Source organism: Eutrema salsugineum, unplaced genomic scaffold (genome assembly GCF_000478725.1).
Source record: "Eutrema salsugineum unplaced genomic scaffold, Eutsalg1_0 scaffold_11, whole genome shotgun sequence".
Lineage (NCBI taxonomy): Eukaryota > Viridiplantae > Streptophyta > Magnoliopsida > Brassicales > Brassicaceae > Eutrema > Eutrema salsugineum.
The window spans coordinates 1,190,940-1,208,603 of NW_006256901.1; the positions used below are offsets into that span (position 1 = coordinate 1,190,940).

Here is a 17,664-nt window from a genome sequence, read left to right on the forward strand (position 1 = left end):
CGTACGCGGTTACGCTTGTTCCCACGCCGGCCGTCCCGAATTCTGGTGCTTCCGTCGATGAGGAGGCTGAGAACGTTCCCGCACTGAGGAGGAGGACGGCTGCTGAGAGGGAAAGGGAAGATGGTGTCGCGTTGGACGCGACATCAAAAAGACGAAGGACAGGGGAGGCGGAAGATGCGACGTCCGAGCAGGGGCCGATGCATCCTGGTGAACAAGAATGCGGGGTCCCCGAATCTCAAGGAGATCAGGCTCAGGAGAATAGAGATCAGGGCGTCGAGGGAAACGTGGCGGCCGACCTCGCGGGGACTCGTCCTGAAGATCGTGTGGGCGGTGTCGATGGTGCGCAGGTAGATGATCTGCCTGAGAGCCAAGGAGGTCGGGACGATGTTTGTCTCGATGGCGGAAATGGAGACGACCTGCCTGGCGGGGGTCAAGGTGAAATCGTTTCTCAACACCATGAGGGTGGGGAGGGCGAAGGCGAGAGGGACGAAGGAGAGACCGGAGCGCGGGCACCCGGGATGCCTTCCAATGAACCGGGTCTGCAGGAGGATCACCGCTTCGATTTTAGCTTTCGCGAAGCAGGCCGGAGCATTCACTGTGATAAACGTCAGTGCGCCGAACTTATCCATGCGGCGTCGCATGGGAGGCAGGAACCCTATCGCTCCGTTGAGGACTTGGCTGTGACCGCAAACTTCTAGATAGCTTCGCGGGATTTGATTCGCGTAAGTTCGAGAGCTTGCGGACTGTATTGGTTGTGCTGTTCCCGTTGACTGAATATATATTCTGAGCAGGTCGGGGCGTGTATGACCGCCATATGCGAGAGCTATGAGAAGCGGCTCGACGATACTCCAAAAGAGATCGACAGGTCGGCGGGCCGAGCGACGACTCTCGAGCAGGAGCTGGCCCTTGCGGGGAAGAAAATTCGAGGGTAAGAGCGGGAGGTGGTGGAAGAGAGGGAGCATTCTGCCGCTCTAAGGGAGACCTCGACAGAGGTGGAGAGGCTCCGAGCCGAACTGGAGCTGGAAATGGCGAAATCGAGGGGGTTGGAGGAGCAGATCTCTATCGCGTCCGAGGCGGCGAGGGAGGCGACTGTCGAATGGGATACGCTGCGGTCCGACCTTGATGCGGAGAGGGTGAAGTCCGCCGATCTTGAGGCGCGGGTGGCCAGCTCGTCGGACGTGATCGGGATACTCTCCTCGGAGCGGGATCACCATAAGGCTGAGTCCTTGCGGGTATCAGATATGTACCTCCGGTTACATGAAAAGGTCAAGGCTGCCCAGGATCATCTCGCCAAGGAGAACTCGCGCATCGCGAATGCGCAAGCGGACACGAAGCGTAGGTGGCAAGCGAAGATGATCAAGATCCGAGCTCATTTGGCAGGTCGGGAGAAAGAGTCGCCGGTACAGCTTATTCTGAGCCAGGTGGTGGGGACACACGAGTTTCTCATGATGTTGAAAGATATATATGACTTGACACCTCCTCCGGAAGTTTTAGAGAATCTGAAGAGCGACGAAGCCGACTAGAGAGCCCAGTTCGAGAGGATCAACTACCCCAATCTTACTCTTGACGATCTCAGCCTCCCAAGCGATGCCTGGTGATTCGTGCTGATGCTGCTCTACTCGTATATGTGGTAGAGAGGACCGGGACCGGTCAGACGTCAATTGCACCCGAGGTAGCGCCGAGTTTGTCTTCGGTGCCGAGTTCGTCTTCAGTTCCTGGCCAAGGCGTGGTTCCTCCCGTGCCGGATTCCGTGAACCCTGATCCGTCCTCTGGAGGGAGAGGTGGAGCAGGAGACACAGATCAGCCCTTTCGCGGTCAAATTGGGACAAACGCGCGAATGTTGAGCCCGGAGGATGCAAGGGACCTGCGTGCTGACGACGCTTTTTTTTTGGGTTGTAGGCCGAAGTGCCAAGATTTTGATGTAGGCCGTGGGCCGTTTGTATATATTTCGTAATTGAATGAAGAATTTTTTTTTATACAATGCGAGACTGAGTTCGGCTTATATGTCAGAAATTGTATTGAGTGCGAGTAGCTAGCTTGGCTAAAATCACTTATAGGTTGTGTGTTGCGCGATGCAGATCGGAACCTGGCTAAAGACACTTAACAATTTGTATATCTATACATGCGAGTCGGAACTCGGCTGAAACACTTATTGATTTGTGTGTTAAGAGATGCGAGTAATGACTCGGCTGTATTTTAGCTCGGGAGCCGAATTTAGAGAAATATATATTTTTAATTAATAATAGCTGTGCCCGGGTTGGGCTGCCTACGTACCCTTCCGAAGAAGGGATCAAGCCAATCGTAGTTTAAAACTCGATTCCATTGTTCTTGGCAGTCGAGGTTTGGGTCCTCTGAAAAGGTAATATTGGTATTCATATAGTCTGGTTTGAAAATTATCGGATTTTCATTATATAGAGGAAGTAGGAGCCTTAACGATCTTGATTGTCTCATACTCTTATCTGTTAGAGTTTTTTTTTTTTTAATTCGGTTTGAATTTTTATTTAACATTATTATAGTGACATTTTTCTAAAAGATATATGTTCACATTTTATTTCCTCAAAAAAAAAAAATTATTTCCTCCGTTGGATTTCCATTCTTTAAAAAAAAACTAGTAAACCCGTGTATCATTATTCAGTTTTAGCTTTTTTATTATTATTATTATTATTTTTTTTTTGGTTTGTATCATCTTTAACATTCTATAGAATTGGGAAACCAATTAATTTAATAACACTAAAATTTTGTAGAAATGTAGATGCATTCAAATTCAATTAAACCCTCTCGTTAAACCTTTAATTTCAGTTCATTTTTTTCTTACAAAACAGACACACGTATATACAGCAAAGGGGGGGGGGGATTTGGTATTGATTAATCAGTAAGTTCATTTTCTTTTTGTTCTTTTTGTAGGATCTTGCTGGGTAGTGTGAGCAATCATGTGGTGACAAATGCAACATGTCCAGTCACAGTTGTTAAGGCCAATTAACTAATAAATGATATTTCGTTTTGCAGCAAAGTATTTTCCACCATGGACTTTTAATTAGTTTCTGCTCTCTCAACTCTACAAAACAAATAACAATTAAGTTTGAGTTTATTCTGGTCCTTTCCATTCCACAATCCTTTTCTTTTTTCTTTCGATAACTGACTACTTATTTCCACAATCATGCTCTTGATTGAAAATAGACCCGCATAGGATCTTATATTTAAGCTTCAGAACGCTAAAACATCCTATAGGCTATAGCAACATTCAAGCAATGTGCTTCATTAATAAGAATACAAAAAAAAAAAATATACAAATACCTTATGACATGTTTCGGCCTGCATACGTTTAATTTCTAGATTTAAGTTGAGAAGTAAAATAAAAATAAAAAAAGGCTGAGAAGTAAACGTAATTTTAAACTAACATAAAAAACTGAAATCAACTATTAATTATATACAGCATATATAAGGTTATGAAAGTTCAATCCGGCTAATTATAATTTATGTACTACTAATTTTTTTTTATTAGCATTTCATGTTAACAGCAATATAAAATTTGCTTATCAGTTGTAAAAACACATAAATATAGTTAGTAATATATCGATTAAATAAATGCAAATATATACACAAATCTACACATATAGATTCTAAAAGCCAAATACATTGTATTTCATATGAATTTAGCAACAAATCCACCATATATGAAGTAAGAATCAATAATATATATGAAGTACTCCATGAAACAAATACATACAATATATACGAAGTCTTATACACATATATACGTCATGCAACAACTACACCTATAATGTTCTAGAGGCGTTGAACGTTCCACCTGATGTCCACAAAATGGAATTTGTCTTTAATATCAACGTATTCTCACAGGATATGAACTAAAGTACAATTTGCAATGTTCCCTCGTCTATTATCTAACAAATGACGTTTGTTCTATTATACAAAGAGAAAACGGGAAAGTGGATCCCCTTCTCCATATACGAAGTTTTACACAACATCAAAACATTAATCATATTGTCGGAAAAAGAAATATCAATCATATTCAGATGCATGTATACGTGTATTAATTCTTAATGGTAAATTGGTAATCAAGCAAAGCACACAAATATATCTTAATGGCTTTGTTTCTAAATTCTTTTGATACACGTCGATGATCTAAGAATAACATGTGTCATGTTGATATGTTACGTACGCGTTTTATAATATATAATATTTTTTATCACTATATTATTTTTACACAGATAATATCTTCTTTCTTTCCATCTTTTTTCAAATCTAAACGCGTTAAATGCATTTCATCTGAATTTGTTTAAAAAATTTTCATCTGAATTTGTTTAATCATTTTCAGCCTCTGTCCACGTATAAGTATTGATAAGTTGCTTTGGCCAGCGATATCGTCACTCACGATTTGCAGTTACTTAGCCATCTCATAAATCATCAGGTTGGTTTTTCTCTCTAGGACAGCTTTGTTACGCATATATCAAAAAGTTTCTTCTTGTTTCAACTTTTTTTTTCTTTAAGAAATTCTAACTTTTTCTTTTGGTGGGGGGAGAGCTTAATTACAAGATGATGACAATGATCATTATTGGTAGTTTAATATGATGTCCCAACAATGAAAGTATCAACGTTTTTATTGTGTGTTTAAGCATCTAAGGTAGTATTTTTTTCTCTCCATCTAATTAAGGTACTCTTTGCAATGTTCCCTCATATCTTACTACAGGTAAAATGATGTTGCTTCTCGTTGTGGTTGTCGGTTTAATAGGCTATCATGTCTACAAGTCCATAAAACCGCCGCCACCAATTCCGCTGCCGGAGAATGTTTCTGAGATATGTCCAAGAATCAAGCTCAATGATGGAAGATATTTAGCCTACAGAGAATTAGGATTTCCAAAAGATAAAGCCAAAAATAAAATAATCATTCTCCACGGATATGGAAGTTCCAAGTTGGTGGATTTAAAAATCACACAGGTATTATATTAAAATAATGATTATATTTAAACAAAGCGAGCACACGATGATATATATAAGACTTATTTTTTTTGATGATTTTTCATATCATAATATTTGGAACTACAATTCTCCTTTGGCTTTTAGGAAATGATTGACGAATTCGAGATATACTTCTTGCTCTTCGATAGAGCTGGTTATGGAGAAAGCGATCCTCATCCATCAAGAACGCTAAAAACGGATACATATGATATCGAAGAACTCGCTGACAAATTGCAAATCGGTCCAAAGTTCCATGTCTTAGGAATGTCACTCGGGGCTTACCCTGTTTACGGCTGTCTCAAATACATTCCTCATAGGTACAGTATATCGTATATTATACCAATCTCTTAAAAGTAATATCTACGATGATCTATCCAAAGTAAAAGCTACAGTTTATTTACATAAATATCACTAGCCTATAAATTATATATTCTGTGTTAAGACTGACTTGAATATGTTTTGCATTTATAAACTTACTTAAGACCATATAATATAATTTATACTTATGTGAAATGTTTTTAACAAAATGTATAGACTAAGTGGAGCAACGTTGGTGGTTCCATTACTCAATTTTTGGTGGAGTCGTATGCCTAAAAGATTGTTGAGTTCGGCGCTCAAGAAATTACCAATTCAAAATCAATGGACATTTCGAGTTGCACACTATTTTCCATGGTTGTTTTATTGGTGGATGACTCAGAAATGGTTTTCACCGTTTAGTCAGAATCCAAGAGAGACTATGACCGAGCGTGACATAGAACTCGCGGATAAGCATACGAAACACTCCTATATCAAGGTAAGCATGTATCGGCTGATGTTTCTCTAAGTTCGTGTAGTTTCAGACTCATTTTATAGCTAAAGTACAGTTTTTAAGTGTTGTTATTAATAATGAACTTGATCATAACCCATCAAAATTTCTAACGAATCAACACTCATGAAAGCTATACTAATTCTAGGAATCCGCTCTACGACAAGGAGAATATGTGAGCATGCAACGAGACATCATTGCAGGTTTTGAGAATTGGGAGTTTGATCCAACCGAATTGCTTAATCCATTTTCAGGTGATAACAAAGGGTCGGTTCACATTTGGTGTGCACTCGAAGACAAACAAATTTCGCGCGAGGTTTTACTATATATATGTGATAAGCTTCCATGGATAAAGCTTCATGAAGTCCCAGAAGCTGGACATCTCATTATACATGAGAAGCAGCATTTTGAAGATATTATTAAGGCCGCTTGTAGTTGAAATTGGAAAAAAACAAACACAAAATAAAAAACCCTTCAATAGTTGGTGATATTTGATATTGAATAGTATATTTTATAAATAAAAGCGAAGTGATGCACTTCTACTGAAAATCAAATCTCACGCTACATAAGTACCAACAATCCGAGCCAAATGAACAGTACCTCGTATTTGTTTCAGACTTTCAGTATTAGCATTTATGATGTAGGAACAAACTCACATGATGTTGCTCAGCTTTGTTGTTCACGAATAACCATCACCAGAAATCTGTTATTCAAAAAAAAAAAAAGACTATGGCGTTCAGATGATTCAATGAAAAACAAAATATTTGCAAAACGCTGATGGAACCAATGTAACAAAAATCGACAATGAATGACGGGAGTTACACAATTCACAATGAAAGCATGCAAAAAGACAACCAAATTCATTATTGGTATTGTAAAAATACGTTACAAAGCTTTTTTGGATTAGCACTAATTATTAAAAATTTGTCAAGATGTGTGGCTAATTTTGGGGTGAACAAATAAAATTGAACAAAACAATTAATGTTTTCATTTTCTATAATAAAATACTAATATTAAATAACGATTACGGTTTTTTCTTCTTAGTAGCTATTTTATTGATTCAAATCTGTGAAAAATACAAATTTTAAAATGTAATATATAATTGAGGGGAGATTACACAATTATTGATAAATGCAAAAGGACAGCCAAATTCATTAATAGTGCAAAACAATTTATGAAGACAAGTGTAACAAGGAAAACATAAATAATAAAAGACATTTGTAACAAAAGAGGTCAGCTTACCAACATTATTTAAGTTGTTTGGGCCAGAGATTCCATTACATCACAATAACTAGTCATCTCCTAAATCCTTTTTCTTTGTTCAACATCATCTCCTAAATCATAAGGTCAGTTTTTTCTTCCTATTATTTTATTTAAGAAAATTATAGTCTTTTGGTTCGGAGACTTACAAATGATGACGACCATCGCTTGGTATATTACCTCATGCATGTAGTGTCTATAGGCCAAATAATGTTGATTCTACTTGGGATTGTGGGATTAATAAGCTATTATGTCTACAAGTCCATAATACCTCCACCGTCAATTCCATTGCCGGAGAATGTTTCCAAGAAATCTCCAAGAGTCAAGCTCAACGATGGCAGACATTTAGCCTACAAAGAATAAGGGTTTCCAAAAGACAAAGCCGAAAACAAAATAATAGTCGTCCACGGATATGGAAATTCCAAAGACGTCGATTTGTACACCACACAGGTATAAAGATAGAGATTCAATTAATGTTTGTTTCTGTTGAAGTGATTCTTCTTTATTTCTTTATATTGTTTAACTAGGATTTAACCTGCACTTTATAACTAGCGTGGAATAATCTTTTAAGTAAAAATATTTCGAAATTTAAGAAAAGCTGTTTTACGTTGATTTTATAGTATGTTTAATGACTAATTATGTATAGAGATGTAAAACCAAATTAATCTGTTTACTTAATCTGTTTTGAATTTTTTTAAAAATAGTTCTGGCTAACCCGGAAAATATATAATCTTGAATACATAACTTTTTGTTTAATGGTTTTAGTTTTTGTGGTCATTATAAAAATTAATTTTCTCATGTCTAACTGTTTATAAATTAAGAATATATTTTTCAGTTTTTGTTTTTATATATATATTCAAATAAATATAATAAATTATAATAAAATTATTATAAAATCTCAAATTGATATGTTTTTTTAATATATATATGGATTGATTATTTTAATTATATAAATAATAATTAAAAAAAGAAATAGTAAATAACTCTTTTAATAGAAAATATATAATTTCCAAAAAATTTATATAATCTTAAAAGAAAATTATATATTTTCCTATTTTAATTATATTAAATTATTTGTAATGGCATTTTATGTAATAATAACTTACACATTTAAGTTTATTTTTAAAAATGTAATAATAGTATAGAGATGATTGTCGTTTTGTTATAATACGTGCAACTACAGTAAACGTAATTAATGGTTCTACACTTCTACTGGGGTAATTCGTTTGAATTATTTAATTATTGTTTTTGTAATAATATTTGCAATTGCAACTGTACAATTATAATACTCGTCTGGCTTTTTCAGGAAATGATTGACGAATTCAAGATATATTTTTTATTCTTCGATAGAGCTGGTTATGGAGAAAGCGATCCAAATCCATCGCGAACGCTGAAGACAGATACAGACGATATCGAAGAACTTGCTGACAAATTGCAAATTGGTCCAAAATTCCACGTTCTGGGGATGTCACTTGGTGCTTACCCTGTTAACGGTTGCCTCAAATATATTCCTCATAGGTAAGATTATAGCTTAGTAGTTGTGTTGTCATTAATCCAGATTTAAAATTCCCATAATTAATGAATGTGGTTGACAAACAAAAAAATTTAGACGTTTGATTGTTTCTATTTACATTTTATAGACTATGTGGAGCTTCATTGGTGGTTCCATCAGTGAATTTTTGGTGGAGACGAATGCCTCGAAAATTGTTGAATGCAGCGATTCAGAAATTACCATTTGAGTTTCGATTGACACTTCGAGTTGCACACTACTTTCCATGGTTGTTATATTGGTGGATGACTCAGAAATGGTTTCCAAATAGTCGGGATCCCAAAAAAACTCTGCGGAACGCGACATAGAACTCTCTCAAATACATGCAAAACAGGTATATTTATATAGAGACTTATTTAAACAGTTTAATATGATTTTATGAATATAAATGGATTACGCTATCTACTATATTATTGTGAAAATAAATTCATGAAAGCTTTATACAACTATAGGAGTCTGCTTTACGACAAGGTGAATATGTGAGCACACAAAGAGACATCATCGCGGGTTACGGAAATTGGGAAATTGATCCAACCGAGTTGAGCAATCCTTTTTCGGATAGTAACAAAGGATCAGTTCATATTTGGTGTGCACTCGCAGACAAACAAATTTTGCGCGAGGTTCTACTCTATATATGTGATAAGCTGCCATGGATAAAGCTCCATGAGCTCCCTGAAGCTGGACACTGGATTATCCATGAGAAGCGGCATTTCGAAGCCATTATCAAAGCTGCTTGTACTGAATGAATGAAGAGTCAAAAGAAAGAAAGCAAAAACTCTACAAACTTTGTCCAGCTTGTTGAAATAAACTCTACAAACATGTTGAAATAAACATTTCTATCCTCTCTCTCTCTCTCTCTCTTGAAATTGATCTAAAAAATAAATTCGAGGATAAATTGAAAGATATATGGCTCCTGTTTCGTTACCTCCAGGTTTCAGATTTCATCCAACGGATGAAGAGCTAATTACTTACTATCTAAAAAGAAAAACCAACGGTCTAGAAATCGAACTTGAGGTTATCGCAGAAGTTGATCTCTACAAGTGTGAGCCATGGGACTTACCAGGTCATTAGTTAATTACTATGATATTAGTAATGATATATATATATATATAATTATAATTAACCTCTTTTGATGATTGCTTTACAAAGAAAAACAATACTTGATTGTACTACATAATCTTCAAAATTCTACAAATCTTATTTGAATTTAGATTGACAACCTTTGTAATTAAGAATTTTTTTTTTTTTTCTGTCTATAACAATAGAAGCAATAGAGGCTGAAGAAAAGAATAAGAATAAACATCGATGAAGAAACCCTACATATACTTTAATTTCGACAGGAAAAATACTACATACACATTGATCTTTACATAATTATATTATATATTCATTGTCATTATAAGTTAATTTTTTAAAAAATTAGATCGTAAATTTGAGTATTATAACGGGGATAGATTGAAAATTATTATATTTATTCTTTGTTTTTTGAATTAGTTTTTAATTAGATAAGTTTGATCGTAAACATGCCATGAATTTAATTGAGATATTCTTATATGTTTTGGTAAATTATTATTAGAAGTTTTACAGATAGTTATAAATAACCAACAATAACTTGAATGATAGGCAAGTCATTGCTTCCGAGCAAAGACCAAGAATGGTACTTCTTCAGCCCACGGGACCGGAAGTATCCCAACGGTTCAAGGATAAACAGGGCAACCAAAGGTGGATATTGGAAGGCGACTGGTAAAGACCGCCGGGTTAGTTGGAGAGACCGAGCCATTGGAACCAAGAAGACATTGGTGTACTACCGTGGCCGAGCACCACACGGTATTAGAACCGGTTGGGTCATGCATGAGTATCGACTCGATGAAACTGAATGCGAGCCTTCTGCATACGGCATGCAGGTTCGTCAGCTAGCTAATTGATTCGACTAAACATTTTTTTTATATATATATATAACCTAAATTTTTATAATTTCAGGATGCGTATGCACTTTGTCGTGTATTTAAAAAGATTGTGATTGAAGCTAAGCCAAGAGATCAGCATCGGTCTTACGTCCACGCGATGTCGAATGTGAGTGGAAATTCGAGTTTTGACGCTTGTTCAGATGTAGAGATCAGTTCAGCTAATCACCAACTTCAAAACGCATTCCAACCGCGATTTGGAAATGGACGTTTCAACTCAAACGCAATCAGTAACGAAGGCTGGTCACAATACCACGGTTCTTCTTATGGACCTTTTCCAACTCCATATAAGGTATAACTAAAAAACATCCATCAACCTATAAAAAAGGATCAAATTAAGTGTATAACAACTTTTTTTTCCAGCGATGGATTTAAATATCATATAATTACATGTTCATGTAGGTTAATAGCGAGATCGAATGCTCAATGTTACAACACAATATATCTCTACCACCGCTGCGTGTAGAGAATTCCACAGTCAGAGATTGTGATTTCTTCACGAGTATGACTCAAAACAACGATCCTTCCGTTTTGGAGGACTTTTCTTTCGCTGCAAGTAACTCCAACCATTATAATAGCGTTAATGATCAAGTGATCCACATAGGCAATTATGATGAACCTTTACTAATGCCAAATCATCATATGAACCAGGTAGTTTATATCTCAAAATTTAATATAGATTAAGGTTTAAAAATATATATTTTAACGTAATCTATTTTTGCATTAATATTGAAAAGGATTATATAGAAGAGCAGAAGATCATATCGGGTCTGAATGATATTCACCAAGATCATGGATTTCAGGGTGAGTATGACATATAATTTTGTTTGACATTCAATATTGTTTAGGTACTTTTCTTATATAACGATATCTGAATGGTTATATTTACAGGAATCAGTACAAATAGCAACATAGATATCTATGATTTATTCTCGTTTGATATATATAACGAGGAAAACGTAAACCGAATAGAAGGCAATGAAGAAGACGTGAATACAAATGAAACCCTTGATTCATCGGGATTTGAGGTGGTTGAAGAAGAAATTAGGTTTAGCAACCAAATGCTCATCTCGACATATCAAACAACGAAGATTCTATATCACCAAGTCGTACCTTCTCACACGTTGAAAGTTCACATCAATCCTACTAATCACAATGTGGAAGAGAGAACCTTGTTCATTGAAGAAGACAAAGATTCTTGGTTACAAAGAGCTGAGAAGATCACGAAGACAAAACTAACTCTTGTTAGTCTAGTGGCTCAACAATATTACAAATGTCTTGCGATTTTTTTCTGATTTTTAAATTATTCATTGATTTAAATACGCCTTGAAAAATGGGCGTCTATATGTACTATATATATATATAGTATAGATATACTAACATATATATCTCATTCTTGTTATTTATTACCATTGAAAATATATTTTATGTGTAGACATGCTGTTAAAACTTAAAATAATTCAACAACGACCATTATTGATCACAAGAACTTTCATCTTTTTGGAGGGCCGGGTGGATTAGAAAATTCACATCCACTTAATTATGATCTAATCGAGCACTTAAGGGTTATGAGCTAGCTAACACAAGTTTTACTTAATTCTTATTTTTCTACGAAATTAGCTTTATCAGAAAAAAAAAGAGAGATCCCTCGAGAAGTGTCCTAGTGGTTGTGTTTCTCTTTTCTATGAGTTCTCAAATATGTTAAGAAATCATTAAATCTTGATAAATGTCTATGATCATCAACAACTTCCAAATTACTCAAGCCTCTCTTAAAATAACATTATCCCACGAAGAAAACACATGAAATTTAACTTTTTATATGGGAATGACAGAAAATGTTAAAACTTATTTTTCAAAATATTAATTAAAGCTTATTTGATCCAAATACCACATCAGCAGCATAATCAACAAACGATATACTAAACTAATTTAATAAGCAGCCATTTCCATGAGTTTTTTCCTAGCCGGTCTGGCCGTCATCTCATCCCACCACCGGTTAACATTCTCCCGAGAGGTAATCATGCCGCTCAAACCGGCTTCATTCATTATATACCTCATACCGGGCATATGAGTCAAATCAGCCAATGTGAACTCAGCCAACCTCAAATCAATCGTTCTGAAGTCTAAGGGACGCGAAACCATTGCAGGTGATCCCAGGAGTCCGTCATCATCATTGTCACTGGAGTTCAGCAACTTTCGGCCCAGCAAAGTGCAAAATACTTTATCCTCATCTGCAGCTGCAACATCACGCAACACAGCACGACATTCATCAGATACACCAATAGACTTCTTCTTTTTGGTTCCTTTAACAGACCTCTGCACCAAATCTCCACCTCGAACATCCGCTAGCAATGAGAGGACAGCTTTCTGTATTTAGTAAGAGCGAAAAAACTTGTCTTAGGATAAAGATGAGCCTAAAATAATAGCATGCAGTATCAGACTGAGAATACATCATCACCGCAAGAACAAGAGCCAGAAAAACTGAAGTGAATTTGAGAAAACAAGAAATACTTAGTTTATGCAATTCAGTATTGCAAGTACTTCAGGAGGGAAGAGAATTGGTATGAAAGATTGAACCTTTGTCGGTCCTGAAGCATTGCCTTTATATACTTCTTTACTGATGGAATGCTCCAATATCTTCTTTGCCCACTCTGGTGGATTTCTCTCTAAAGCATCATAGACACACTTTCTGATTCTAGTTCCAACATTTGTTGGAAGCTTTCTCACAGGTTCCAGAACCTGTGTCCACTCCGGAACATCACCATTGCAAGTGTTTATCTCAGTGGCATCAAGGCCATCGGAATCATCATCTTCCACAGAAAGAACACCATTTTCTCTTGTCAAAGACCCAAATATTTTTTTAGTAGCCTCTGCAAGTAACTGAAGATAAAGAGTTAATACTTACACGTGAATCCAACAATCATTCTCTTTCTGTGAGAGTGGTTTAGGAACTTAAGTATAGTAACACTTTAATCTATACAAATCAAAGATTTCTTGCCCCAAAGATATCACTCATTTGAGAAACAAAGTAAATCGATTTTCCACTGTATAGTAAAAGAGTAAATATTTAAGAGTAACAAAATATAAATGTAAATGTAGAAGAATAAAGAAGCTCGACTTCTCTAGAGTGACCTACGAACGGAACATAGCTTCAAATTGAGAAATATCAACCTGATTAATTTGGTGGAAGGAAAATGATAAAAAAAATTGGAAGGACAAGAAAGACGCTTCCAAAAGTGAAACTAAACTTGTGACCCATCATCTAGTAAGACAAGAAAAATATGGAACCCAGAACAAAAAAGAAGAAAAATAACAAAAACATACCATTGAATCGGCTTCCATCCCAGCCACACCTGTAAGTGAACCGCAAAGCAAACCACCATCACCTTGTAAACAACGAAATACCTTACCACTTTCACGGGCAGCAATCTCTGCTGATTCAAGGTTCCCATCCATTGATAAAAGAGACAAGATGTACGTACGGGCCAATTCAGGCCAAGTGAACTCGTTAACAGGAAGCATATGCAGCTTATTTCTTTTAGCAGAAAGTGTACTGTCATCCTTTTTCCGTCCTCGTCTGGATCTCGATTCTCCAGAATCAAAGTTTGGATCAACAAATGCAGCTACCTTGGATTGCAGCTCACATATTAGCACTTGCAGAAGCGAAATGTGAGTCGTTGTTAGAAGTGCACCCAAGCACAGCCCACGAGAGGAATATGAGATGTTAAACTCAGTAGAATCCCCTGATTTTGTCCCTTTTAGTACAGAAGCAGAGGTATTTTCCGAAGAAAAAGGTTGGCGAGGTTCATCGAACAAAGAAAAATTTTTAGTAGCTGTATAATCCTTATCGCTAATGTTCATCTCACTTCTGTTAACTTCTTTCCCAGATTTATCAAGAAACCAACCATCGAACACTGGATTGATAAGCTCCTGTTCAAGCTTCTCAGGTGAGAAAGCCTCTTCCAAACCCAATATTTCACGGAAACGCCAGAACACTTCAGATATCTAATTAGGCACGCGAAAAAAAAAAATGACTATCACATGTGTAGTAGGACTTATTGAATAGAGGGATACGTTGTAGATTACCATATAAGGAAAACACAAGTCCGTACCTGAAGGAAGTCACCAACAAGCCCAGGAGGAAGCCTCAAACACATAGGCCTCCCGGGAGGAGGGTGTGGATTGCTGACACCATGACCACCAATTAGTTTACGCCTCTTGGCTTTCCGAGAAATCTCACCGAATATTTCATCCTTGACATTATCCCCACCTTTTGGTTTGACAACTAGCGCTCCTTCTGCTACAGTTACAGAAGAAGAACTTCTACTCTTCAGAGGTCTATAATTGGAACATGATTCGGCACCAGGCATACGTTCAATAATTTCCTGTACAAAATCTACATCTAGTCCAAATCTGCTTTGATCCAGCCACCTTGACAAAGCATCAACTAGAGGTTCAATCTTGCTTTTATCCTTTTCACCACATGTAGCAATACGAGGAGCCAAAGAACAGCAAAATCTTGACAAAGATAAAATTACATTGTCTTCCTCATTTATCATATCCCGGTTAATTTCCCTTGTTTCTCTGTCAACATGCTTGCAAAGGAAGTTCATGGAGCCCTTCTGCTTCAGGACACTGGAACACCCATCAACAAGCTTTTGAGACACCTTTTTCCATGCAACAGACAATGACTCTTCTTCCACAACAATATCGCCAACTTCAACCCCATGCTTCTGATTATAGGATAAAGTATTATCAAAGTCTACTTAAGAAGAACCAACTTCAGAGCGCAGACAATTGAGTGTATTGGAGATATTTTTCTCTCGTAAACAAGACAATATATCATCTCCAAGAGGTGGGGAGGGATCTGAAAGAAGAATCTCAACAGTGTCATCATCATGCTCTAGAGTACTGTCTCTACGATCACCTCGTTTGTCAAGGTTCTGTTCCACCATTTCATCGATTTTTGGGCAGGAAAATACAGTTGATCCAATTGGAATAAATGATTTCGAGCATGGTGACCTTGTAACCTTGAAAACAGGCCCAGAACTGCCATCCAATACTTCACACGTAAATAGCGACCCCGTGATCTTATCATGCCAGCAGGACTTATAGCCTATTGGATATATCATGTTGACATTGTGGTAACACTGTCTTATGTCAATTCGTCCAAAGGACAGAACAAAGAAATCTTCAAACTGCATTGGAAGTCCGTTCTGAAAATAAAATACACAAAATGAGGAATAAAAAGTTTAAACAAAAAAAAATTAACCAGGAGAGATTTAAAGATTACACTCACATTAGCTTCCTCACAACCGCATTCATTTTTTCCAGAGCTAAGGGATTCACCAGCCTGAAAAAGAGTATCAGATTTGATGGCAAAAGGGGACATCATCGGACCATTGAATGGAATACCCCTGAGCTGAGCACTCACTGAACTACCCTTTTGCTCAGTGAAACCATTGTTTGGCCATCTTGATGTCTTTCTTCTCTTGGGCATATGCTGCAATCTTTCTTGAAGAAGAGAACTCTCATTCCTGATTTCAGCATCCATACAGTTCTACTTACCATTCATTGCCAAGCCCAGATAACAAGCAACATCTTGTATGGAACTAAATGTCTTTCCATTCGGAGCACAATACACAGCACATAGATGATAGCCATTCAAAGGTTGTTTAAATTCGACTCGCCAACCATCTTCTAATAGTCCATGCCTTTCCGATATGAAATGCCTGAGATTTTGCAGCAACAGCTCACTTGGATCTAAGGATGGAAATCTAACGGGCGAATTACTGTTGCTCAGGCTGAACGGGAAGCCAAAACCTAGGGTATGTGAATCCAATCCATCCACACTCATTTTAGTATTACGAGCCATTATCCCTGACGCTTCGGGACTAGCATGTCCTCTACCAGGTTTCAAAAAGCTTGAATGCGTCATTGCATAGTCATAAGAGTTTCCCATGCAAGAACTGCTGGCCAGCATATGCTTTCTGGAGAAGAAGAAACAAGGAAACACATGACCCATCAGTGCTTAACAATTCTGCTATGTATTTACTACGACATAACCATTCTCAAGAATATAGAAAGCCAGGCAAAGTCCTAACAAACAAAGTCTAAACAACTAAATGAAAGGGGACAAAAAAAAAACGAATGCTCCCACAAGGTAGAGTCTTAAAATTTATCAAAAGCTATCATATGCATAGAAAGCCTCGTCATGCATAGATAATTCTCATAATAGTCAAAACTCAAAATCAAAGTCTACTTAAAGAACTCTCATGAACGAAAGCTAGTATACCCATAATCCGTCTGGCTTTCCATAAAGAAAGCTTACCCAAGTCTTGCTTCTCGAACTAACCCAAAATTCAATATCCTATAAACCCTAAGTCCCTAACGCATCGTCGAAACAGAACCACGGGTACGTACCTCGAATCTGACGTCTCCTCGCCTCCGTATCCCTCCGCATCGCTCGGCGGCGAGGCGTTCATATCCAGGATGAGCTTAGACTTAACCCCCAACGGCCACAGTTTGCTCCTCTCCCCGCCGGTAGCACAGTCGCTGCACATCCAATCGGCGGAAGGAGCCGGCTCCACTCCGTCGTTAACACAGCATAGATGAAACCCTCGCTCACAAGCGTCGCAGACTACTACGAGTTCAATCGACTCTGGCCTTCCACACGCGCCGCACGCGGCATCCCGATCCGGCCCAGGAACCTCCGCAGGCGCTCCAGGCGCTGGGTCCGGATTATCGTGAATTGACCTAACTACTTCAACAGGTTCATACTCTCCGTCATCACCCTGAGCACCAGTGCAACCACCGCCGAGAGTAGCGCCGGTAGGGATTTCGTTGAGATCGATGCCGAGAAAGGAGCGATTATCTTCCTTGAGACCGACGCTCCTTGTCTCTCCTAGTTGCTCGTTCGTAGAATCAGTGAGTTCCATTATTCGATTAGGTTATTGGAATCGAGCATTGCTTACATTGAAGACGAAGAAGAAGAAAAATATAGCGAGAAAGTGAGAAGAGGTTTTCTTATTAATTTTCTCTCCACTTTTCCCGAAGTTCTGTTTGGAGAGAGAAAGAAAAAAAAACGTGAATTATCCTCGCTTTTTTTT

The 17,664-nt window shown here is 37.5% G+C and overlaps 3 protein-coding genes and 1 pseudogene across 3 annotated transcripts; 3 read left to right on the top strand and 1 right to left on the bottom strand.

The window, feature by feature from the left end:
- Positions 1-4,713: 4,713 nt before the first annotated feature.
- LOC18026411 lies at positions 4,714-6,441 on the top strand. The gene is made up of 4 exons (XM_006409163.2): positions 4,714-4,956; positions 5,083-5,294; positions 5,512-5,770; positions 5,931-6,441. The coding sequence occupies exons 1-4, from the start codon at positions 4,714-4,716 to the stop codon at positions 6,219-6,221; spliced, it is 1,005 nt and encodes a 334-aa protein (XP_006409226.2). The 3' UTR covers positions 6,222-6,441.
- Positions 6,442-7,124: 683 nt separating this feature from the next.
- Positions 7,125-9,429, top strand: LOC18026412 (annotated as a pseudogene).
- Positions 9,430-9,497: 68 nt separating this feature from the next.
- LOC18026413 (NAC domain-containing protein 45) lies at positions 9,498-11,850 on the top strand. The gene is made up of 6 exons (XM_024160824.1): positions 9,498-9,654; positions 10,215-10,495; positions 10,572-10,847; positions 10,958-11,209; positions 11,293-11,359; positions 11,447-11,850. Exons 1-6 carry the CDS (start codon positions 9,498-9,500, stop codon positions 11,848-11,850), a joined length of 1,437 nt encoding a protein of 478 aa, XP_024016592.1.
- Positions 11,851-12,344: 494 nt separating this feature from the next.
- Positions 12,345-17,602, bottom strand: LOC18026414 (methyl-CpG-binding domain-containing protein 9). Its single transcript, XM_024160676.1, has 6 exons — positions 16,979-17,602; positions 15,855-16,545; positions 14,668-15,771; positions 13,880-14,560; positions 13,133-13,435; positions 12,345-12,922 (listed from the first exon to the last, which is right to left on the bottom strand). Exons 3-6 carry the CDS (start codon positions 15,166-15,168, stop codon positions 12,485-12,487), a joined length of 1,923 nt encoding a protein of 640 aa, XP_024016444.1. The 5' UTR covers positions 15,169-15,771; positions 15,855-16,545; positions 16,979-17,602; the 3' UTR covers positions 12,345-12,484.
- Positions 17,603-17,664: the final 62 nt, after the last annotated feature.